Consider the following 25382-nt stretch of genomic DNA (forward strand, 5'->3'; position numbering starts at 1 on the left):
CGCGGTAAAATCGCGGGGCGGGGGAGAGCGTCAGGCGTCCCCCCGCTGCGTAGCCTTTCTGTTGGGGGCCGCTCAGGTACCAGGAAAGCGGCCCCGGAGGAGGGATTTGGCAGCGCCTTGAGGGATGGGGGCCGCGGTGATGTATGCGGAGCGGCCCCCTTGAAGGTGTCACCGAGTGTGGAGCCGGGTGGCGCGGACGGTGGTGTCGTTGCGGAGGAGGCGGGGCGTGGGAGAATCTCTGGGCGGGAGAGCGCGTCGGGCGACTCCCCGCCGCGTAGCCGTTCCGTTGGGGGACGCTCAGGTACCAGGAGAGCGGCCCCGGAGGGGGGAGTCAATGTCGCCTTGCGCGGTGGTGGCCGCGATGTTGTCTGGGGAGCGGCCCCTTTGATTCTGGCAGCGAATTTGGAGCCGGGCAGCGCGGTAGGGGAGAGCGCTGCCCGGACGACTGCAGAGGCGGGAGGGAGCAGGAAAGTGCTCGGGGCCTCAGCTGGAGACGGGCAGTAGGCCTCGGAGGGGGAGCGCGTCGCGTGGCTCCCCCCCCGAGGTCCCAGGCTGAGAGGGGCCGCTCCTATGCTAGGAGAGCGGCCCCTGGGGGCATATCTGGTGGGACAGGGCAGCGGGGGGTCCAAGGTGGGCGGCGAGTTCCTGGGTTGGGGGGGAGGGTGTACAGGAGGCCCCTTTGTGGGTGGCCAGCAGTTTGGGGGGTTTGGGGGAGGGCAGGCGAGGGGAGAGGAGGCGGGGGGGTACAGTGCAAGGGGGGATGGGGCTTCCGGTGGGGCAGGAAGGGGGTGGTGTGGTGGGGGGGATTCCCCTTTGTTGATTGAATCAGATGGGAGCGAGCGCGACTGGGAGGGCCTGGACATTTTTGAGTCCTGGGCGGAAGGGGTGTTGGGGGCACCTGGGGCAGGGGACGGGTTCGGGAAAGTTGGGGGCTCTGGGACAGAAAGGGGAAAGGGGGCAGGCTTCCCAGTGCGCGTCGGGAATGCGGGGGGCAGAGGACTTGGGTGAGGGCGGCGGAGGACGAGGAGGCCGGGCCGAGCCTTCGAGGGGGGGAAGGGGCGGGGGGTTTGGAGTGGAGCGAAGGGGAGGGCAGGGGAGGCGATGAGGATGAGGTGGTGGATCTGAGTGCAGTGGGGCGGTCTTGGGTAGCCAGTACTTTAGGGGCAGGTAAGCGGGGGTGGGATGGTAGACAGAAGAGAGGTGGGCCCAGCACACCAGACCATTCCTTTTTGTTTCAGGCGGTGGATCGACAACCTGATCGTCGCGGGGTGCCAGACTTGGTAGGGCTGGGAGCGGCCCAGAGGCACCAAGGAGAAGGGAGGGTGGAGCCTTGGGTGGTGTGCCCAGTACCGGCAGGGGATCTCGGCGTGGCTGGCACAAGTAGGCCCGGGACGGGCTCGCCGGCCCCAACACCCACGGGGTCGCAGCGCCCCGGGGGACAACGACGACGGAGCAGCGCCGAAGAGGATGTTTGTTTATTAAGTAGGGTTCAGTCGGCTCCACCAGCGGGGAGCGCTGGGGGTGCGAGGCAGGAGGAGCTTGATTATGAGGAAGATAGTATGGAGGAGGGAGAGGTGCGAGATGTGGAGAAGGACAGGGCGGGGGGGCCGAGTAATGCTGTATCTAGTGTTTTACAGGTGTTACGACGCCAGGCGAGGCCCACGGGTCGGACATCGAGGTGGGAGACCGGCTCGGCCCCTCGGCCTGGACACAGGGAGGAGCGACGGACGGAGTCCTGGGCGCCAGGTAATAGGTCTTTGCTCGGGCGCCCAGTGATGGTATCCGTGGGGGTGGAGGGGTCTGACAGAGAAGTGGGGGTTGGGGGGAGTTTGCGCAAGGGTGCGTATGTGGTGGATGTGGCGGTTGGCACATTAGGTGAGGGAGGGAAAGGCAAGGACGGGGAGAGTTTGATGGACACGAAGGGGACGGTTGAGACGCAGACGGGGGGGTGAGACGAAATTAGAAAGTAAAGAAGTGAAGATAAAATGTTTGCCATATATGGGGGTGACGAAGCCCTTAGGTGCACATTTGATGCTGGTTACCAAAGAGCGGATTTGGAAAGGGGAATACTTGGAGATGCTTAAGCTCCTTCACAGGGAAGTGCGGGCGAAGGAGGGCTCGAAGGAGGAAGAATTTGAATTGGCTAAGCGGCCTAAGGTGCCGTTGACAATTGAAAACTGGACTGCGGCTTTCCTTATATACGCTAGTGTGTATTGTGAAAAATTCCCGGAGAGGTCGGTGGCCATGTTTAAATACATGGATGTCATACGGAAGGCGCAGATTACGGGAGGTGGATATGCCTGGGCCCAGTATGATGAGGAGTTCCGGGCGCGCATGGCGTGGGACCCGGAGGCGAAGTGGGGCGAGCTGGATACAGATTTGTGGCAGCATACGATGGGACTAGCGGGGTCTGGGAAAACCATTTTCACGGCCAGCGGGCACCCGCTCGTGTATCGGTTCTTTCGAGGAGGCCCCACCCGTGGGAGTTGGGGGGAGCAGGCAGGGGACAGACAGGGGAAAAAGGGTCTTGCTGGGATTACAATAAAGGACTGTGCACAGGGGAGTACTGCCGTTTCCGGCATGAATGCTCCGGATGCGGGAAACAACATGCACTGGTCAACTGTTGGGGGGCCCAGGGGCAGTCGCAGGGAGGTCAGCATTGGCAGTCGGGGGCCTTTAAGGCAGGGGGTCAGCAGCAGCAACAGCAGTCGGGAGGGGGGCGGGGGTCTAAGGGGCCTGGGCCAAAGGGCCCGTACTCCGGTTAACGTGGGGAACTTGCTGGCAGCCTTGCAGGGGTATCTAGTGAGGGAGGCTGCGGAGTAGTTACGTTTGGGGTTTCTTGAGGGTTTCAGATTGGGGTACGAGGGTCCACGGGTGCGGCGATGGGCAGACAATTTGAAATCGGCACAGGAGCACTCTCAGGTAGTGCAAGATAAACTTGATAAGGAGGTATGTGAGGGCTGCATGGCGGGCCCCTTTCAGGAATGGCCGTTGCCCAATTTGATTGTGTCACCCATTGGTGTGGTGCCTAAAAAAGAGCAGGGGCAGTTTCGCCTTATCCAACATTTGTCCTGGCCGGAAGGAGGGTCGGTCAATGATTTTATTGATGAACGAGAGGCCACTGTATCTTACTCTTCTGTTGACTTTGCCATGTCACTGGGGGTGACCGCGGGCGCAACAGCTCAGATGGCAAAGTGCGACATAAAGTCAGCTTTCCGGCTGCTTCCAGTTCACCCTGATGACTGGGATTTGTTGGGCATACAATTCGGCGGTCACTGGTACGTGGACAAAGCTTTGCCGATGGGCTGCTCCATGTCTTGCGCACTTTTTGAATGTTTCAGCACGTTCCTACAATGGTTGTTTACGGAACGGACGGGTCACCAAGGAGTTACGCACTACCTGGATGACTTCTTTTTTGTGGGCACCTCAGACTCCACGGACTGCCAGAAGGCTCTGGACAGCTTCAATGAGATCATGAGGGAACTGGGTGTGCCGCTGGCCCCAGAGAAAACAATGGGACCCAGCACGGCCCTTGCCTTTTTGGGAATCGAGTTGGATTCCGGTTTGATGGAGGCACGCCTTCCTGCGGACAAAAAGCAGCAAATGTTGGGGCTGCTGGCAAGCATTTTGGCAAAACCAAAAGTTACGGTTAAGGACATACAAGTACTGCTGGGCCATCTCAATTTTGCCTGAAGGATGGTCAGAGTAGGGAGGACGGTCTGAAGGCGACTAGGGCGGGCACTGGCGGGGCAGAGGCCTCCACATCATAATGTACGTCTGTCAGCCGGGGTGAGGGAAGACTTGAGGATGTGGCAGTTTTTCTTGCACCAGTTCAACGGGATACCTCTGATGAGGGAGGTGGACATGGTGTGGGACGTACAGATTTTCTCAGACGCAGCAGGGAGCACTGGATTTGGTCTTTACTGGCAGGGGAGGTGGTGTGCCGAGCCCTGGCCTGCGGACTGGTTAGATGGGGGCAGGAGTATTGCCTTTTTGGAATTTTTTCCCCTGGTGGTGGCCGTCATGCTGTGGGGGGCTCTGTTGGCCCACAAGAAGGTCAGTTTTAGGATTGACAACATGGCAGTGGTGCATGTGGTCAATTGACAGTCTGCGAGAGATGAACAGGTTCTGAAGTTGTTGAGGGTTTTCGTGTTGGGGTGCTTGAAGCATGATATTGCTTTTCGTGGGGTGCATGTGCCAGGTGTGGACAATGACATTGCGGATGCTTTGTCTCATTCACAGTGGGGGAGATTCCGTGGGCTCGCCAAGGACGCAGACGTGACCCCGACCAGAATGCCGCACCAGCTGTGGTACGTAGGCAACGCCGGATGTTGCAACTGGTTTTAGGCTCAGTAGCACAGTCCACGAGGTCAGCATATCGAGCGGCCTGGGAAGAGTTCTTACGTTCGGGGGCAAGGCGGCGGGCCTCCTGGGTGGCTAGACAGGAGGATGTAGTACAGTTTATCTTGGACTTGGTGGAGAAGGGACTTACGAAGGTCACGATTGTGGGTAAGCTAGCGGGAATTGCTTTCGTCGGGAAATTGTTGTGTGGCTATGCCCCCTCCGTGGGTGAACCGGGGGCACGGATTTTGAAGGGCTGGGCGCGGGAGTGTGGGCGTGCCTCTCGAGTGCAGAGACCTTTGTCGTGGGAACTGTTGGAAGGGGTGCTCAGGGTGTTGCCTGGGGTGTGTTTTGATGAAGGGGAAGCAATCCTTTTTTCTACACTCATGTCCTGGATGTTTTTCGGGGCCTTTAGGGTTTCTGAGTTGTTGGGGTCCAAAGGGGAGCGGGGTTTGTCTTGGGGGGAGGTTTCTTTCGGTACAGAGGAGGTAAATATCTGGCTCCGGAAGGCGAAAACGGATCAGAAAAGCAGAGGGAAATGGATAGCTTTGAAAAGGGGGCACACGTCGCCTGTGTGTCCTTTTCGGTGGGGTCTGCGTGGAAATCCTTGGGAGGACGGGTCTTTGCTCATGGGGATGGGCGGTGCGTCAAGGCTTCACAGCTGTTAGCGGTGCGGAGGAAAGCGCTGGGTAGACTGGGGATCGACGGGAAGGGGTTTGGCACGCATTCCTTTCGGATTGGGACAGCGTCAGAGGCCCATGCTAGGGTTCGGGAGCGAGGGGACATTATGAGGCTGGGTAGGTGGTCATCTGATTGCTATCAGCGTTATGTGCGCAGCTACGTTGGGGGAGGTGTTGTGTAAAAAACAAAAAACAAAAAAAAAAATGTTGTCTGGTGTTTTTCTTGTGTCTCATTCTCGTTTCTCTTTTCAGGTTCGGTTATGGGTCCCCTTGCCAGGGAGATGTCCATCTGGATTGTGGGGCATTCCTTTGTGAAACGGGCGCAGGTCCAGGCCCACTCGAGTTACTTTGGAGACAGTTTGGGGTTCAATAAAGACTTATTTTCGGTGGCTTGGTGGGGTAGGGGCGGTATGCGATGGAAGGAGTGCTGAACGGGCTTTTGGTGGCTGGTAGGTGCCCGGATGTGTTGGTGGTACATCTGGGGGAGAACGATATGGTCAGGGAGACGGGTTTGGCGCTGATGCGGGCTATGAAGAAGGACTTGTCATTGATCAAAGCGCAGTGGGCAGGGTGCTCCATTGTCTGGACGGAGTTTGTCCCCCGGAGAGTTTGGAGAGGGGCGGTCAATCCTGGGGCAGTTGACAAAGCTAGGAGGAAGTTGAACACTGAGATGGTGAGGTTTTGTCGGCACTTAGGGATTGTTAGGATTGCTCATAGGGAAATTCGTTACGACACGCAGGATTTTTTAAGGGATGATGGGGTACACTTGTCTCGGCTCGGCATGGACCTGTATCTTTTGGAGTTGCGGGAGGTGTTAGCGCGGTTGTTAGGGGTTTACCGTCGTTAAGTAAGAAAAAAAAGAAAAAAGGGGCACAGTTGGGGGGGGGGGGGGAGAAAAAGGGGAGGCGGCGTACCCGCCTACACTCCCGCCTTTTTCTGGGTGGCGGGGTGGTTGACAGTTGGCCGGGATTGGCTGGAGTTTGTTGTTATAGGTTTGGTAGTTTGTGAGCAGGAACAGGGAAAGGGTAACCAGGTAGGATAAGTTTAGATTAGAGGTTGGTTAGTTACAGTAGCACAAAAGCAGGTAGGGATTACGGTCAGGGGAGTTTAGGATTTGGAAAGGCTAGATTGTGTAGGATTGGGTTATATTATGGTTATGGAATGTTATGTTGTATTTTGTGGGATGGGGGAACTGATGTGGGGATCGTAGGGGTGGGGGAGAAACAAGGGGTCAGGAAATTCTTGTATAGTGAGGTGTTTAGTTTTGTAAGGCAGTGGCCAAGGGATGAAATTGTGATATGCACCTGTTTCAATAAAGCGGCCTTTTTCACACACAATAAACTGATCTTGTGTCGGCTCGCTCCCCCCCTCCCCCCTTTATATGCCAATAGGTGAGATTCATTCATGCAACTACGTGGCAAAACGATCTACCGATCACTATGTAAATAGCCAAATCGTTATTAATGCTCACAAATCAGACAGGGGCGGGTAGTTTTACACCCTCATGGGAAGCGCAGAACACGACTATTTAAACAAGCCTTCGACTAAAAAGCACACAGGATCTCGCGATGCTGCGACGAGGTGGCTCCGCATATGGGCCAAATCCCAAGGCTTTCATTACAATGACCCCATAATCCCGGGGAAAACCAATGCCGCAATACGCCTTTTATTACCGGTGCAGCATTACCGTCCAATCCATCCACCCACCGATACACACTACTTTTTGGCTTATCGAAATGTCACCCACAATTTGCCAGAGAATTACAAAAACGCTTGTAATAAAGTATTGTTGCTTTTAGATTACTAGATACCATCTGAAAATATTAAAATCTGCTTGTGGCAGCAGTTTCACTCTCGGTAGAGCTTGTCGGAGGTACATAACTTAACCCAAACATGAGCTGGGAGCCAGTGACATGTAGACCGTGCACAAAACAAGAAAGGAACTTTGTGTAGTTCCATTTTATGTGGAGAAGTCCAAGTGAAATACACCAATCCAGGAGCGACGCTCCATTTTATTTTCGATTTTTAATTCTGTATAAAATAAAGTAACTGAGTGGACATCATATATGTTTGGGCTTGTTCCTGCTAAGTGTTGTAGTTGTTAAAATGTGACATTGTTCTCAGTCTTACCTTCCGGTTTGGGGACCACAGTCAGGTAGATAAGCGCTGTTTTCAAATCCATCCGGGTTCATGGAGGGCATGATGTGGATCCGTGTGTTATCTATCATTCCAGTGACAACTGGATCCGTCCCATAATTCTGCACAAAGTATTGTATCAAGTACAGCAGCATCTCGCGGCCAATGACCTGCAAAAGCAACACTTGAGTGACAAATTGAAATTACAAAGAGAAGCAAAAGCCCTTGTTCAGGAAAGCATATGGCAGTAGAAGATTGCGACATGCGCAAATCAGAATTTTGCTGAGTCAGGATACTTTTGAAACTCTACCACTGAGGGCATGATTGCTCAAATAAAATGTAGAGTTTGGAATTCCAAATACCACGCAGCTACCTTATTAAACACATCCTAAACACATACATGTTTCCAGCCGTTTTACCCAATTATGTCCAAATGACAAAGAGAAGTAATCACACCCTTCATGTATGATCTCTTAATATGCAACCTGTACACTGCTCTTGAGAAAGCTAGTGGCTTTTTGGCAAAAGTAAGAACAGAATTAATTATAAGACAAGTGGAAAATTATGTTGTGTGTGAATTGTGGAGAAAATCGTGATAAGCAGAATTATGAGAATATTTTGGATGAACAGAAGAAGTGTGTGAACTTTGTGGTGAGTGCAATATGAAGAAATTAATGGTCTGCAACAGACATGAGATTTTCTGAACACTGAGCAACATATGCCTATCAAAACAATTATTGAGCAACGTTCAGAACACGGCGGAACGTATTATAGAGCAGATGTTGATAAAATGATTATTCCATGATTTATAATTGTAATTAATTTAATGTTAGAAATATGTGAATATTCACTCATTTAGAGTAATTGCAAATAATTTTAACTAGAACATGGAATATTCCTCTTTTTAAGACAAGTACAGAGTCCAGTTCACATTGCTTTTGAAATTACAGTATTAGTGGAAAATGGTGAATCTTTGAGCACTTTGGGCCAACAACAATGGACAACACATTATAGAACTTAAAAACCAGTTTTCGGGGTCACGTAGAATTTCTTGACCAATGACTGTTTAAAACATTTATTAGCACGTGATGCATTTTATTGACATTAAGAGAATAACATTAGCTAACATTTTTAGGGATTCAAATGACTTTAAAAGAGACTTCGGAGGGTGTACCTAAAGAATTTTGGTGGAATCGTATTGAAAATTCTGCATTTCACTTGTAAGCACATTAAGCCAGTAAAATGTATCCAAGCATGCTAAGATTTTATGGCAAGACCGGAGGCCAAGATTATGCAATCCTCTTTATTTGCCGCCACCCACAGCATCATTGTAAGAACATAGAACCAAACAACATTCTTTTAACATATTAAAGATCCGGAACCTCCATGACTCTTCCTTCTTTTTTAATGCTGCCCGTCAGTTAAGTCATGCATGCTTTGACTCTCTTTTAAGAGTTTGATTGGTGTGTGTTAGAATGATTTTAAGTAGAAAAGTTTGAGAATGCTTAGTTAAAAAAATGAAAATGAATTTAATAAACTAATTATGGAGAGAGTGTGTAAGAATAAAAACATTTAAAGAAAGAATGTAATAGATATATTTAAGGATTAAAGTTAAAAGAGTATTAGTTTCGGAAATAACGATTGATGTTTATTTGGGAACATCGTTTGTAGATTAATACAAGGAAAATATGAATTAAGGAAACTTAATGGGTCGGTAATGCGCGTGATCGTTGGGGGTGTCATATGAGGATTTTTTGATCGAGCGCGACGTATTGTTTGGTCAGATATAGTAACTGTAGTGTAGTTTTAATATTTGGAGGCAGCGAAGGAAGAGCTTACCGTTGTTAGGCGCGAGGGAAGCGTCACGATTATGTGCGGCCATCTTGGGTCGGGCAGAGGGGAATGCGTAATGTATAAATAAGACGCATGCGCAATGTTAAAGCAAACGTTGTGGAGCTCACACGCATGCGCGGGGCTCAAGACAGCGAGGTGAGCACGCTTTGACGGAAAGAAGTGAAAAACAATAGTTCATTTAATAAAACGCATGCGCAAAGCTAAAGGAAGCGTTGTGAAGTTGTTCACACGCATGCGTGGGGCGCGAGACAGTGAAGTGAAGCTCACTTTGGTAACAATAGTTTAAAACGGCGGTGCGGTAGGACAACAGTGTAGAAAAGTAATTTAAATTGTTGAGGAGAGAATATTTTTGGTTGAATTATTAGAAGAAATTATTAAAAAAAAAATAAAAGGGGGAAAGAAAGTAATTTTAAATTTGAAGTATTTCTTAAGGAATTTGGAGTTTTAAGATAGAGGATAAGTTTAGTGGATTTGAGATTGGAGATTTTGAGAAGGAAGTTTGGTAAAGGATAATTTAAATATGTCTGAGGGAAACGAGAGTACACAGGAGAGTTTGAATATGGAGGAAAGGTTATCATTAATGCTGAGTAAGTTTGCGAATGACTTAGATTCAAAAATAGAAAAGAAACTAGATGAATTTAGAAGAGGAGGTGGTCATTCCTCACAGGAGGAACAATTTTGGTCCGCAGGAGAAGGTCCAGTAATAGGAAAGAGATCAGGAAAAGTGAGTAGGAAAAGGAAAAATTTGGAAATGGAAGTTTGTAAAAGCAAAAGAGCAAAAAGCGCATATCCAGACTCGGATAATCGCAAGAGTGCGAAACATGAAGGTGTCAAGGACACACAAGGGGACCTAGAAAGAGGTCAGAGTGGTAGAAGGCATTCTACCATTTTATGTGAGGAGTCTTCGGGTAGTGCGGAGATTGAAATAAGTTGCTCTTCAGATTTTGACTCAGAGGTAGAGGTAGTAGAGACAAGGAAGAATGTAGAGAATAAAACAAAAGATAAAAAAAGATGGAAATGTTGACGTTAAAGACCCTTTAGGTGAGTCGATGTTCGACCCAATGTTGTTAACACCTGAATAGACACCCGGCTCCACATGTTGCAGAATACGTTCAGTTATGACTGAGGAAACAAATACCGAAGGACGTGAGGTTAAGGCTCCTTTCAGAAGGTCCAAGGCCAAGTCTGCAAAATAAAATTGTTATGACGCCCGAATTAGACGCGAAGATAATCGCGTTAATAGGGAAAGGGACCTGAAGAAGGGTCTGGATAAAGGTTTAAGAATGTGCCAAGACAGGCTTTTGGATCTAACGGGTTCAATTACAAAGATTTTTGACATGGAAATAAGACATTGACATGGAAGACATGGAAATAAGACATTGGATGTAGAAGAGCTAAGAGAGTGGATGCAAAGGGCTGTGTGTTTATTGGGAAATGCCAACACAGCTATTTCAGTTGAAAGGAGGAAAAGTGTCCTTTTGAAAATAGATCCAAAATTGGCAGAATTAGTGAACAATGAAGGTGGTTCGGAGGCAAATAGGATGCTTTTGGAGAGGAATTTATCTGGGAAATGAGTAAATATGAGTAAATATGTGGGTGCATTTAGTTCTCTACAGAGATCGCAAAGAGAAATTAAAAAGGTATTCGATCGTAGAGTTTTTGTCGGGGCCGGGCGAAGTAGAGGTCGTTTTCCCAGCCGAGGCCAAGCCATCTCAAGGGCCTCGTTTTCAAGGGGTTGCAGACCCTACAACTACAATTACCAGCTACAGTCTGGATACCAGCCAGGAAATTTCTACCCTCAAAGAGAAAGGGGTAGTTCAAGAGGGAACAGAAGAGCGATAAGATCAGGTAAGGAAAGACCGTTTTGTTACCCTTGTAAGTTTGGGCGGCAGACTTGCCCAATTTTACGAGAATTGGCATTTGTTAACAAGGGACCCTTGGGTTCTACAGATGGTTTTAGGTTATCGAATAGATTTTTTAGAAGAGCCGAGACAAGATCATTTACCAGGAATGATAAGATTTGATTAAAAAATGTCAGAAATGATAGAGGAAGAAGTAAAAGAGTTGTTAAAGAAAGGAGCAGTTGTAGAGGAATTGGAAGAGTGTACAGGTTTTGAAAGCAATATTTTCCTAGTGGAAAAGAAAGGGAAAGGTATGAGGCCAGTGATAAACTTAAAGAACCTGAACGATTGGGTGGAATATCATCATTTCAAGATGGAAGGTATGCATATGTTGAGGGATGTCCTTCAGACAGGGGATTGGATGACACGTTTAGATCTAAAAGATGCGAATCTTACGATCCCAATATGGATAGAGCACCAGAGATTTCTCAGGTTCAGATGGGGAGGAAGGTTATGAAAGTTTGTTTGTCTTCCGTTTGGACTATCTTCGGCCCCATGGTGTTTCACAAAAATGTTGCGACCAGTTGTTACCTTCCTTCGAGAGAGAGGGATAAGGGTAATTATTTATTTAGACGACATTTTGATTATGGACCAAGAGAAGCGAAGAGTGGAGAATCATGCGAATTTAGCTATAAATCTTTTGGAGAGTTTGGGTTTTGTTGTGAACAGGGACAAGTCTTGTCTCTCTCCGAGTCAGGAAACACAGTTTCTAGGTTTCTTGATAGACACTGTTCAGGGTCAGTTGAGATTGCCAATGGACAAGATAAAGAAGATAAGGAAGGAAATTCGAAGGGTTTTGTCGTTAGATGTTATCTCTTTGAGAATGTTGGCAAGGATTATAGGTCTGTTGTCTTCAACTATTCAAGCTATTTTTCCAGGACCTTTGAATTATCGTGCTCTTCAGAGGTTGAAGAGCAGTCATTCAAGGCGTGGAATGAAATATTCACAGGAGATTTCCCTTTCTGGAGAGGCAAGATCAGAACTTGTCTGGTGGCTAAAGAATATGGAGGCATGGAATGGGAAAGCAATTTACGGATCGAATCCGGAGTTAATTATAGAGTCAGATACGAGTTTGTCTGGTTGGGGAGCTCGTTGTGGTGCAACTTCGACAGGAGGTATGTGGACTGTAGAGGAAAGGAAGTTGCACATAAATTACCTGGAACTATTAGCAGGGTCTTTTGCAATAAAGAGTTCCACGAAAGGGAAGGCAAAATGTTCAGTATTGCTGGGAATGGACAATGTTTCGGCGGTAAGATACGTGAACAAGTTAGGGGGTCCGAAATCAAAGGATCTAGCGGATCTTGCGAGAGTGTTTTGGGAATATTGTCTGGATCAGAATATTTTGGTACAAGCGGAATATATACCAGGTCAGAAGAATGTACAGGCAGATTGGTATTCGAGGAATCAAACAGATTCCAGCGATTGGATTCTACACAGGTCAGTTTTCAGGAGGATAATGGAGATGTGGGGCCCTTGTTACCTGGATCTGTTTGCAAACGGGTGGAACAGTCAACTGGAAAAGTTTTTCAGTTGGCGTCCGGATCCAGAATCTGCTGGGATAGATGCTTTCAGGCAGGATTGGAGGGGCCTTCGACCTTATGCTTTCCCTCCTTTTGTGTTGATAACCAGAGTGACTGTGTTGGTGCGCAAATGGATGGAGACGTTGGTGTTGATAACTCCTCTTTGGAAATCTCAAGTATGGTATCCACTTTTTTAGAGATGTCAGTAGATTGTCCAATCCTCCTTCCGGCATTCCCAGGAATTTTGAAAGGAGCTCAGGGGGAGTTTCACGAGTTGGTCCTTTCAGGACAATTGAGACTAATGGCTTGGAGAATTTCAGGAGAATCTGGGAAGTGCCAGGACTTTCGTTTGAAGCTAGTCAAATTATTAAAAAATCCTGGGCTCCAGGAACAAGAAAGATGTATAGACTGGCCTGGCAGAAATGGTTACGCTGGTGTTTGGAGAGGAATTACGATCCCGTTTCAGTGGATGTAGTGTTTGTGGTAAATTATTTAGCGTCTTTGTTGACCTCAGGTTTAGCATATAGACTATTAATGTACACAGATCAGCTATCGCGGCTGGACACGGTTTGATTGATGGGTTTTCTGTGGGACAGAATATTTTAGTGAAAAGGTTAATGAGGAGTATAAGAGTTTCTAAGCCCCCAGTGGATAGGTATTCCTCTACTTGGGACGTTTCAAAGGTTTTGGAGTATTTGGAGAATTTAGGCTGCAATAGCAGCCTAGATGTAAGAGTGTTAAGTGGTAAATTGACAATGCAATTGTGTCTTATCTCTTTTAGAAGGGTTTCAGATGTCAGGGCTTTGGATGTAGGGACAAGGATTTTTAATCCAGAGGGTGTTTGTTTTTATCTGTGTAGAAGAACAAAGACTAATTCTGACAGCATTTTCTATCCATATTTTGATGGTCATGAACGTTTGTGTGTTGTTCGTTGTTTGAAAGAGTAAGAGAGAAAGACATCTTTTGTACGACCGGGAAATGAAAAACAGCTGTTGATTTCATATAGAAAACCACACAAGGCTGTTTCAAATCCAACTTTGGCAAGATGGGTGAAAGAGGTAATGAAGAATGCAGGTGTTGATGTGAATAGATTTGGTGCACATTCAGTAAGGAGTGCATCTGCTTCTAAAGCCTTTATGTTAGGGGGTGCGTTACAAAATATTCTTAGAAGTGCAGATTGGTCTAATGACTCTGTGTTTAGGAAATTTTATTTTAAACCTGTGATGCATGCAAGTTCTTTTTTAGTTGACAGGCTTTGAACTTGCATAATCTTAGCCTCCGGTCTTGCCATAAAATGTAGATTTTCATCAGCTTCGATTGACAGAAAATCTGGATTTTATTAAAGACACGGAGGCTAATATTATCCCTCCTCTCCCTTCCCTTGTTGGTAATGATTTTGTTATTTTTCAGCTCGGGGTCAACAATGAAGAAGAAGATGGATCGTGTTTACATCTGGAGTTTCTTGATTCATGGATGTTAATGTGGAGTTATTAAGGACTTATGTTTTCAATTAATGCAGCATTAAAAAGAAGGAAGAGTCATGGAGGTTCCGGATCTTTAATATGTTAAAAGAATGTTGTTTGGTTCTATGTTCTTACAATGCTGCTGTGGGTGGCGGCAAATAAAGAGGATTGCATAATATTAGCCTCCGTGTCTTTAATAAAATCCAGATTTTCTGTCCATCGAAGCTGATGAAAATCTACATTTTAATAATATTTTTGGCTGTCTTATCCAACATATTTTTGGACAATATAGTGACAAATAGATTTGTTGATGTTTGTTAGAAATGGGGTTTCTAGATGGCAGACGTTTGCACCCTGTCCAAGTAGAGACCCCAATCCTAGTTAAGGTAAGTCATATACACAACCTAAATTAACCTGTGCTCACCCCCTCTGGTAGCCTGATATATAATGCACAAATGTTAGAAAAACAGAGCTTAATTTAATGAACAAAACAAGACCAAAATGCCAAAATTCCAATAAGTAGAACCGGAGTTATTCATTTTGAAAGAATATCTTGAAATCTAGTGCCTAAAAGTCAATAGTGCTTAGGGGTTACTTTAGGTCACGCTGAACCGGGTCAAATCTGAAAAGTCAAACTGACAAGGATGGAGCATGTGTCGGACATATAAGCCACACAGACCAGCTGAAAACAGTACCTTTCCGGAGGATGCATCGACATCGAGGAGCAGCTGCATCTGTTGCGAATCAAAGAGTTGGGCTGATGCATCGTTGTCAGACCTTGCAGACGGGTCCCACGTCGTCATCAAACCCCTTAGGATGGAGACGATGTGTCGCGATCAAGCCTCACAGTCGGGCCCCACGTCATCGCTGAACCCCTTACGATGACGGCGATGCGTAGTCCTCAAGCCTCGCTGTCGGGTCCCGCGTTGTCTTTAAACCGCTCAGAGATGTCCTTGAACCGGCACTGCATCGACTTTGGAGGCGGGTGTGTCAGTCCCGACCGGCACAATGCAGGCGATGCATGGGGTTTTGGAGAAAACAGCTGCAGAACCCCTCTTGAAGGCCCAGAACTGGATTGTCGCCTGTTGGCATGGCAGGACGCAGAGTTGACAGAGTCCAGCAGCTAAAGCAGAGTTAGATGAAGTCGTTGATGTCCCTGAGACATCAGAACAGGAGGCAACCCAGCAAGCCCTTTGAGTCACTGGGTTCTTGGGATGTAGAGATTCATGTCCAGTCCTTCTCACCACCAGGTAAGGGGCAGCAGGGCAGCACAGCAGACCAGGAGTCCAGCTAATCCAGCAAAGTGACAGTCCTTTCAGCCGCACAGCTGTCCTTATTGCTGGCAGAGTGTCCTCACGTCCAGAGTGTGCTGAGTTGGTGGTGGCAGGGGCCCAGTACTTATACCCAGTTGTGCCTTTGAAGTGATGGAGACTTCAAAGAGGCCTTTGAAGATCACAAGGTCCCTGCCCTTCCTGCCCTGGCTCCAGATTCACTACAGGGGGGTAATGCAGCTCTTTGGAGGGGGACAGGCATAGCAAATGTCAGCTCCTCCCTCCCACTCTAGCACAGGAAGGCCCATCAGCCTGATGATGGGCCATCAGGATGCAAATGTCACACCCCAGCTCCATTTGTGTGTGACTGTTTAGAGAGAATGCATAAAGCCTAGTTGTCACTCAACCCAGACGTGTATTCAGAGACAGGCAGAGGCACAGAATGGTTAAAGTATGAAAATGCCAACTTTCTAAAAGTGTCATTTTCAGGCTTGCAATTCAAAATCTGACTTCACCATAAATTGTTTTTGTAAATTGTGAGTCCAGAGACACTAAACTCGATATTTCTATCTTGTCCCAATTGGAAATTACACGTATGAGATGGTATTAGGTAAGCCCAATGCTAGCCTATAGGCAAGATAGACCTTGCAGTAGTGAACAAAGAATTTAAGAATTGTTCACTACTTGGACATGTAAAACATAAAAGTACATGTCCAACTTTTTAAATACACTGTCTCCTGCCCTTGGGGCTGTTTAGGGCCTACCTTAGGGGTGACCTGTATGTATGTAAAAGGAAGGTTTAGGCCTGCCAAGAGAGTTATTTGCAGTGACAGACCTGGGATATGTTTAAAGGGCTACTTCAGTGGGTGGCCCATTCAGTGATGCAAGCTCACTAGTAGCATTTAAATTACAGGCCCTGAGCAGATATAGTGCACTTTACTAGGTATGTATAAGTACATAGAATATGCCAATTATGGATATGCCAATGTTACTATGTTTTATAGAAAGAGCACATGCACTTTACCACTGGTTAGCAGTGGTAAAGTGCCCAGAGTCCCAAAGCCAACATAAAATAGGTTAGAAAAAGGGGAGGAGGAAGGCAAAATGTTTGCGGTTGACCCTGCAGAAAGGGCCATTTCTAACAATCTTTATACATATTAGATCAATCAGTAACATTATTCCATTTCTGGTACAACATAAGGAACAGTCTACTGGGAGGTTTGATATTTAGATCCTTTCTAAAGTTTGGGGATATTTAGATGTACATGCTGCATTTAAAAACACATTACTCGAGTGTTATTTGTCAAAAAAAAATCCAGGCAAGCGATATTGGTTCAAATATTAAAAAGAATTAGACACCACTATACTCCAGGCTTGGGGGTTCTCCCCCTAAAAATGTAATGCTAATGTATTGGCAAACAGGGCATTTTAATCGCATTAAGCCAACAACATTGTCCCAATCTGGCAGCATTTACAGACCACTTAAATGAAGAGTTACCCAAATAATATTTAGAAAATATATTAGCCAATTTCTAAGCACTTCTAAGCAGATTTGACTGGTAATGTTGGATAAATAATTGTGGGATTTGAAATACACATTGCTCACTATTTAGGGATGCTCTGTAATCCTTTGGATATGGGGTAAATTATCTAAGTGTGGTGTCCTATTAGGAATTCAGTTTGTTGATGGGTACCTTAGACCACTTTCTAATTAGTAGATAGTTTAAGATTCTAGAGGGTACACTTTGCAAAATAATATAATAACACAACTAACAATTGTTCCAAAGTTTTGCCATGTACAACTTGCTATTACTGCGCAAATACAACAATATGATGGATGGAGTGCTGAAACCTTTCAATCACTCACCCCCAGTCAAGAGATCTGGGTTGAATCCATCGTTCTTTTGCTCACTATGTCACCCCAGTTCAAACCCAGCTAAATGAAAATCAGTTTTGACCCTGCTCCTCATGGGACAGTTCAGCCCAAACTGCCAGGCCAGGTCCTCCCAGGACCGAAAGCAAGCATCCTGGGACGGGATTCAGTGTTTCACCCCTCATCAGTTAGGCTAGCTTGAATACAGTAGCATAACGAGCAAGGGAGCCACGTCTGGGCACACCCATGGCCACTTAGGGCAAACATAGCAAACACATCAAGATGATGAACGGAGTGCTGAAACTTTTCAACCACTCGCCCCCAGTCAAGAGATCTGGGTCAAATCCATCATCATTCTTTTTTTTTTTTTGTAAATCTTTTTATTATGAAACAAATCGACATTACATATCATTTTACGACATGAGCAAGAGACCAAACATCCTCCAATTTTCCAACCTGGGTTACAGCGAGTCAATCCCCAATATACAAAACATGACAATTAGGGGGTTTCAAGAGTCTCGTCATCATTCAAGGTTGCTGGCGGGATACAGATATTTCCTCTATACAAGTTCCAGGGCCCCCATGCATTGCTCCACTTTTCGGGACACCCTCTGGCCACATATACTGATTTTTCCTGGAACATGCACCAGTCCAGATCTTCCTTCCATTTGTCTAGCGTTGGCGGTTGGTGGGCCCCCCAATTTTGTGCTATGTTTCTTTTAGCCACCATTACAGCAAGGATCACCCATCGCTTAGTATAAAAGGTAAGGTCTGTCGGCTCCAAAATATTGAGGAGGCACCTGCGGGCTTCGGGTTGCAAGTCGACTGTGAGTACCTCTCGGAGAGTGTGATGTAAGACTCACCAGTACGATTGTGTGTGCACACATTCCCATATTATGTGGATAAACGTACCCACCTCCCCACAACCACATCTGCACTCTCCACTGTCCATTCTGCCCACCGGGACCAAGCCTAGCCCAGTGATGTAAATTCTGTGCAGAACCTTTAGCTGCACTAAACGTAGCCTTGCTTGGACCGCTACCTCCCTCAGGGAGGAGACCACTGCTTGTCAGTCTTCGTTCCATCATCATTCTTTAGCTCACTTCGCCACCCCAGTTCAGACCCAGGTATGTGCAAATCAGTCTTGACCCTGAGCCTCATGGGAACAGTCCAGCCCAAACTGTCAAGCCAGATCTTCCCTGGACAGGAAACAAACATCCTGAGAATGGTTTCAGGGTAACACCCCTCATCAACCAGGCTAGCTTGAATCCAGTGGTAAAGTGAGCAAGAGACCCACGTCTGGGCATACCCTGTAAACTTAGGGTGAACAAAGCAAACACACGGAGATGATGGATGGAGCGAAATGAGCTGAAGAAAGATGATGAATTCAACCCAGATCTGTGACTGAGGGTGAATGTCTGAAAAGTTTCAGCCCTCCGTCCATCATCTCCTTGTGTTTGCTTTGTTTGCCCAAAGTTAGCAGGGTATACCCAGGCGTGGCTCCTTGCTCACTTTGCCACTGGATTCAAGCTAGCCTGGCTGATGAGGGGTGTTACCCCAAAACCGGGCCCAAGATGCTTGTTTCCGGTCCAGTGAAGACCTGGCTTGGCAGTTCAGGCTGGACTGTTCCCATGAGGCACAGGGTCAAGACTGATTGGCATATGGCTGGGTCTGAACTGGGGTGGCGAAGTGAGCTAAAGAATGATGGATTCAACACAGATCTGTGACTGTGGGTGAATGTCTTAAAAGTTTCAGTGCTCCGTCCATCATCTCTTTGTGTTTGCTTTTTAATGCTTTAGTCAGGACTTGCATTTTCTGTGAAAAAGCAATCAGAATCTACTGACATACAAGCAGTGGTACAGCCAGCAGATCGAACTTTAATATGCTAACACAAGCATGCACAAATGCTGTTTGGATACATTTGCACCATAAAGCCTGACCTACTGGTTTTCCAAATACTTGTTTGTGTAGGTAGAAGAAATTTCTATCTGATAAATACATAGCATAGATACAGGCTCATTTAATGAGAGAGTGGAAGTTAGCCAAAGTGCTGCAATCAAAGGAAGGATGCAGTAGCACAATTGCTTATTAATTCTTCAGTATGCTCAGACTGTAGCTGACTGAAGCATTCAAGATGGCTACTATAATACCCAATCCATAACAAGTACCACAACATTTTGACCTTTTCATACATTGTAACCTGCATGAGGGATTTGTTACCTGGGAGCGATTGTGTCAGGAAGCATGGCTATAGGTATTGCTTATCACTTACAACTTGTGCTGGGGACCTTCACTCCAAATCCACTCACACTGAGACTTTCCCAGGTAGAAGCAGCAAGTGTTCCGTGCAGAGCTTTGGTGCTGTTTGAACTCTCTACTGAGCTTTTACATTTGTAGAGAATGTACTAAGTGATAGTGTCCTGACAACAAACTCAGGAGGCCTTGAACTCTCACATAGTCTGGAAGCCTGGCAGCCATTGGGAATATCTGGGTATAGCTTCCCTTGAGGCCCAAGGCATGTATGCTGTGAAATCATGATACAATAATGCTACAATGGGACTTTGCGACAAAAATTGTTAGCTAATGGCCAATTGCTTACTCGGATTGCACTGAAGGACTTTATGCAGTGGCATAGCAAGCCCTATGGGCGCTCGTGGTGGTCTCTGCGTTTGCCGCCCCACGGTGGCCGCAGTGAAGGGGGGCTGGCGAGTATTGTCTCTGTTTTCCGCGCTGCCGCAAACGCATTGAGTAGCACGGGGAAGGCTTTGCTGTTGCCGCCCCGAGACGCCAGGTGATAGCGGGGCAGGTCGCCGCCCCAGAAACTCGTGCCGCCCGGAGCAGACCGCCCCTCCCCCCTCGCCCCCAGCTCTCCCTAGCTACGACACTGACCTTAGGAATACAAAGAAGTGTTTCTGTAGGTCGAGTTGTTGCAGGGTGACAAACTGAACCAAGATGGAGTTTGAGCCTACATAAGATGTAGTTGAACCTGAGGGGCTTTACGTCAATATGAACAGGAAGGACCATAAGCCAGGGCTATGTACTTTTGTTACTATGTTATATATGTGTCAAAGCATAAGATATTAGAGTTCAAGTATGACAATACTAATTGCTAGTGAAAGAATAGTAGAATATTTAACATTTGTTAAATACCTTGCAGTACTACACAAGACAAGTAATTATTCTAAATCATCTTCCACAGAAAGTGCATTGTGACAAAGCTTTAGGTAGTTATTCATATCACGGGGACAAATGTTTAGTGAACATATTTTGATGATAGTCATTATTTGTATGTCTCGTTGCAGGAATTACATATTCTACACCAAACTAAAGAGAGTTGGTCATACTGAGAGATTGCCAAGGTATTTCCATTCACTATTTCTGTTAGGTGCAGAGCTCTCGTGGCACTTTACTGAAGATATCTTTTTGTCTTTAGACATCCACAACAGCCTGCAGACATTGCTGACCAGCAAGAGTGATGTGTCAGAGTGAAGTCCAGCGTCTCTTTTATGTCTAGCATCTCATTCCCTATTCCCTGTGCCTACCACGGGCCCTCATATCCCTGTGTATATGGTCATCGGTGGTAGTGGTGAGAGATGGAAGAGTGCTTTACTTCTATTGGATTCCAAGTCCAAGGTTAGGAACTCCCTGAAATACAGTCAACTGCTGCTGCATATTAACACCACAACTTTGTTCTGTAATCCCGGATTCTAGCCCACACCATATAAAAGAGGTGAGTAATTTGGTGACCTAAACAAAGGAGAATCTCTCATTGGATCACAAATTGAGGCAGTGCCTAGGTCCTGTCGCAACCAGCTCTGAATCTTGCTATGGGAGCTCTGCCTACTCCAGGATGCCATGCCCTGCTGTTACAGCCCCCTTAGTATAACTGAGTCTCGGCTACTGTACTTTTATTTAGGCGTCACATAACAGGAGCGACATCTACAGATTGCTAAAGAGCTACTTCTTTAGCAAACAAATAACACATTTTTTGCATTGTGGATAACCACTATTAAAGTTAAGTGCAAAGAAATCAATACTGGTATAGGCGGGCGCAATAAAATAATACAACAAAATATTGAAACAAATTAAGGAAACTTTTACCCTCTTCTATAAAAGTACTCTCACACTATGTGGCCTAGTTTGGGCAATCAGTGGAAGTAGAAACACAACTCAAGAGATAACAGCATACTCATCAAGGGACTTGCGACATCACACGTTCGGAAGTAGTCTATAGTTGTGGTGCATTTTGTGGTGGGTGAAGGGGAGCTGGGCTCCTCACTGTGCAGGTGCACAGTATAGGGGACAAAGAAAGCTGACTAGCAGACAGATGTCTATCCCATGATTTCGTCTACAATAATGCAGACCTGTAGCCTACTGACTTTGGGGCATATTATCAAGAAACAGAGTTAAAATTATTACCGCTTTAGCGGCAGAAAACTACAGCTAAAGCGGCGATAATGGGCTTGATAATATGCCCTGGAGAATTCCCATAGAAGCCCATGTTTTGGTGACAATATGGGCTTCTATTGGAATTCTCAAGTGCATATTATCAAGCCCATTATCGCCGCTTTAGCGGCAGTTTTCTGCCGCTGAAGCGGTGATAATTTTAACTCCATGCTTGATAATATGCCCCTATATTTCTTAATCTATGTGTAAAACGCCTCATTGAGCAGAAATACATAAGTCCTATAATGAGCAGAAGAGTAGATGAGACTCATGAATTATCAGCGAACTTTATGGTGAGTACATTTGTGACAGAGCGAGCAGGCCAGGGGCTGCTCCTCCTTTATGGCGGAGGAGCATCTCTCCCTGCTGAAAGCCAGCAGAGGCAAAGGACTAAAATGAAAATAAAACATTTTTATTATCATTTTATTTTTAGCCCTGCAGGCTGCGAGACGAGGGAGTTAGCAGAAATATGGGATACAATCATACAAGGATGACTGTAGATAAGTAACTCTATGAAGAGCTGCAGAGAATTTATCTTCAGTAGAATTATGTGGGACATAAAAGGGCATAGAGCTTGGTTCCCAAATCCATAAAGAGCCGAAAAGCATGAGTGAGTGCGTGTTGGGGGGCATGATGTTAACCTTTGAAAATGTAGTCAGCAACATGGACGGGGAAGCCGAAAATAAACAGAATTAGGGACAATACATTTTATTTGATGCATCTGAGCACTATCTCAAAATATATCTTATTTTGACTACGTTCCTTAAAATTATAATCTAATAATGGGTCCAATTTTACCTTACACCCCCCCTGAATATCTGGTCACCTCATTAACATAAATGGCAAAGTAAGATCATTAAAGTAGCCGATCAACAGATGGAAAAACATGAGCCTTGGAGGACCCCAACAGAGAGCACAAGGTTTGTAGTGAAGACGGTACCAGTCAATTCCCAACACAATATGGTTCTCTGGCCTCACATCGACAGGGAATACTAACTTAATAATAATAAATCATACCTGTTAGATATGGGATCTCTAGTTGGCAGAAGTATGTACCCTGTCCAAGTTGGGACCCACAATCCTAGTTAGGGTAAGTGTAGTACACACTAAGGGGCAAATTTACAAGCCCCTTAAGCCAGATTTGCGCCGCCGTTGCGTCACTTTCGTGACGCAGCTGCGGCGCAAAGCCAGCGTCATGCTGCCGGCTATTTACAACGTGACACATCTAGGGAGATGCGTCACGTTGTAAAGCCCTGCGCCACATGTGGACGTTCCTGCACAGGGGGGGGGGGGGGTGGTTCCGGTGCAGGAACACATCCGAAAAGTGGCTCAGTGAAATCTACAAGATTTCACTCAGTCACTTTTAGGGCCATGCTGAGTCAAAACCCTGCGCCTGCTTGAAGCAGGCTAAGGATTGACGCAGCATGTTAGGGATAGGGGCACCCGAGCCTTGCTGGAGCTGCGTTGCGCTTGCGACGCAACTCCAGCAATGCGCTGCCTTTCCGCAGGGGGGGGGATGCAACACGTATCTGCCCATCCGTGCACCACACAATGCGGCGCATCAGTGGTGGCGCACAGTTGGGCAGATGCGTCGCAACTCTTCTGGCGCATCCCTGCAGAGATGCGCCAGAAGTAGTAAATCTGCCCCTATATGTTTACTTGTGCTCAGCTTGACACAGACCAGTCAGGCTAAACTAAAGAGGCAATGTGTAAAGTAGTTTTGCACACGCACACAGTGAAAACCCCACAAACGTACTCCAACCAAGTTTAGAAAAACTCGCCAATATTTATATGAGCAAAACAAGGCCAAAATGACAAAAGTACAACATACACAAGTAAAGATGTGAATTTTTAAAGATGAAATCAAAACTGCAATGCTTAGAAGTCTATAGCTCCAACTGGAGCTATCTGGTCAGGCTTCATCGGAACAAATCCAAAAGTTAATTCTGACTGTGATGAAGCGCGGGCTGAATACAGGAATCATGCAGCCCCCCCTTACAGTACCTTTGATGCGCTGAAAATGAAAGATGATGCATGGCGCAGAGGAGGTGAGGCTTCGTGGATGCAGGTGATGCGTCGGGTCCATAAGATGGTGCGGGGTTGTTGAGCTTTACCGCTCAGTATATGATGTCAGAGGTCCAGTACTTATACCCATCTTAGCCTTTGAAGTAGGGAGACTTCAAAGGAAGGTTTTTGTAGCACACAATACCCTGCCCTTCCTGGCCCTAGCCCCTGACACACTACAGGGGGTATGCAGCTCTTTGTGTGGGAACAGACACAGCCCTTTTCAGGTGCAAGGGTGAGCTCCCCCCACCACTCTAGCTCAGGCAGGCTCATCAGCCTGGTGATGGGCCATTAGGATAAAGGACACACCTCCACTCCCTTTGTGTGTGACTGTCTGTCTGTGTGATGAGGCTTGGCACCTCGTCCCAGGATGTGCATTGTTTCAGACCCCTGAGAGCAGCAGGCTCTCGACCCAGGGGTCCAGAAACATGTCTGGTGGTGGCAGCTGGCAAGCAGCCACTCAGCCAGGGCACTAGTGTTAGGTTGTTTTTTCAGGGAGCATCTCTAAGATGCCGTCTGAGTGCATTTTTCATTAAATCCCACACTGGCATCAGTGTGGGTTTAATGTGCTGAGAAGTTTGATACCAAACTTCCCAGTTTTCAGTAAAGCCATTTGGTGCTGTGGAGTTCGTAATGACAAATTCCCAGTATCATATACTCTTAATGGCATTACTGCACTTTTAATGTCTAAGAATTAGCTTAGACACTGTAGGGGTACAGGGCTCAGGCACCAGTACCCTCACCACTGGTATAGTGCACCTAGCTAGAGGAGTAGTTGATCCGTGCCAGGGCAGTGGGTTGCAGGCATGGCACACAGGGATGTGTGCCATGTTGACTCTTCACTTTGTTCTGCTCCAGAACACGCAGCCTGCAATGGTAGTTTGTGTATGTAAAGGTAAAGCCCTTCTAAGGGTGGCACAATAAGCGCTGCAGCCCTAGGAGACCTTCCCTGGCCACAGTGCCCTTGGTACATATGGTACCATTTACAAGGGACTGACCTGTGGCCAGAGAGTGCCAATTGGAATTTGTCTTAATGCAGTTTTAGGGAAAGAACATAGGCCCTGGGTACCTGTTTGGCAGGAACCCAGGGCACACTCAGTCAAAGTACATCAGCAGTTTGGCAAAAAGTGGGGGCAAACATGCAAAAAGAGGGCACTTTCTTTCACCAGATTAGTGGGAAATTTGCTCCTGACTTGTAATGCTGATTCAGGTGCAAAACCCCATATTCATCTAAGTAGGCATTGCTATCTGGCCGAGAATGGGGGCCAAAGTAGCTGTTAAAAAGCCCAACGCTTCTAAAGCTTCCTCCTAGTAGTCCATTAGGTATCTCTATACCATCCAGTACTTACAATCCACTGTTCCATCTTCGTCACTTGGCATCAATTATCAAAATAATAACCCTAAACCATTGTATCTGTCTTTGTTTCCATACTGGGTGTAAATGCTTTTCGAGAAGGCAAACATCTATCTTACCTCATCTCCATGCATGTTGGCAACATACTTAAACTCTGGTATTCCAACTGTGTGTGCAGAAGGAGATTTTCCCAATACAAGTACCCAAAGGTCTCTACCTTGAAGCCAAAGGGAAACAAAAGAAGAAAAACTTTGTTGAAAATTGCTGCAGTTATTGACAACTATACAACTGTGAATAACATAAAAGAACATAAATATGATTGGTTTAACGGATGAAGAATATAATTATATTCAAAATAGAACATGTTCATGCATTCGAGGGTGCAGATATCGACAACAAATAATATTCATTATTATGCATTCTTGTTTGTGTGGATCTCTCTGTTATATTTTCTTTGAAGAAAGCTGGACTGTTCCTAT

The 25382-nt window shown here is 46.5% G+C and overlaps 1 protein-coding gene across 2 annotated transcripts in view; it reads right to left on the minus strand.

The window, feature by feature from the left end:
• CPM (carboxypeptidase M) overlaps window positions 1–25382 on the minus strand; it is a 283079-nt gene that overhangs the window by 86277 nt on the left and 171420 nt on the right. Inside the window, exons 3-4 of one of the 2 annotated variants that reach the window (XM_085653479.1) lie at window positions 25023–25120; window positions 7152–7327 (exon numbers count right to left, since the gene is read on the minus strand). In XM_085653479.1, the coding sequence (XP_085509605.1) occupies window positions 7152–7327; window positions 25023–25120 (274 nt within the window). The remainder of the gene's footprint in view (window positions 1–7151; window positions 7328–25022; window positions 25121–25382) is intronic. The other variant, XM_085653480.1, reaches the window with a different exon arrangement.

This window comes from Triturus cristatus, chromosome 4_1 (genome assembly GCF_964204655.1).
Source record: "Triturus cristatus chromosome 4_1, aTriCri1.1, whole genome shotgun sequence".
NCBI lineage: Eukaryota > Metazoa > Chordata > Amphibia > Caudata > Salamandridae > Triturus > Triturus cristatus.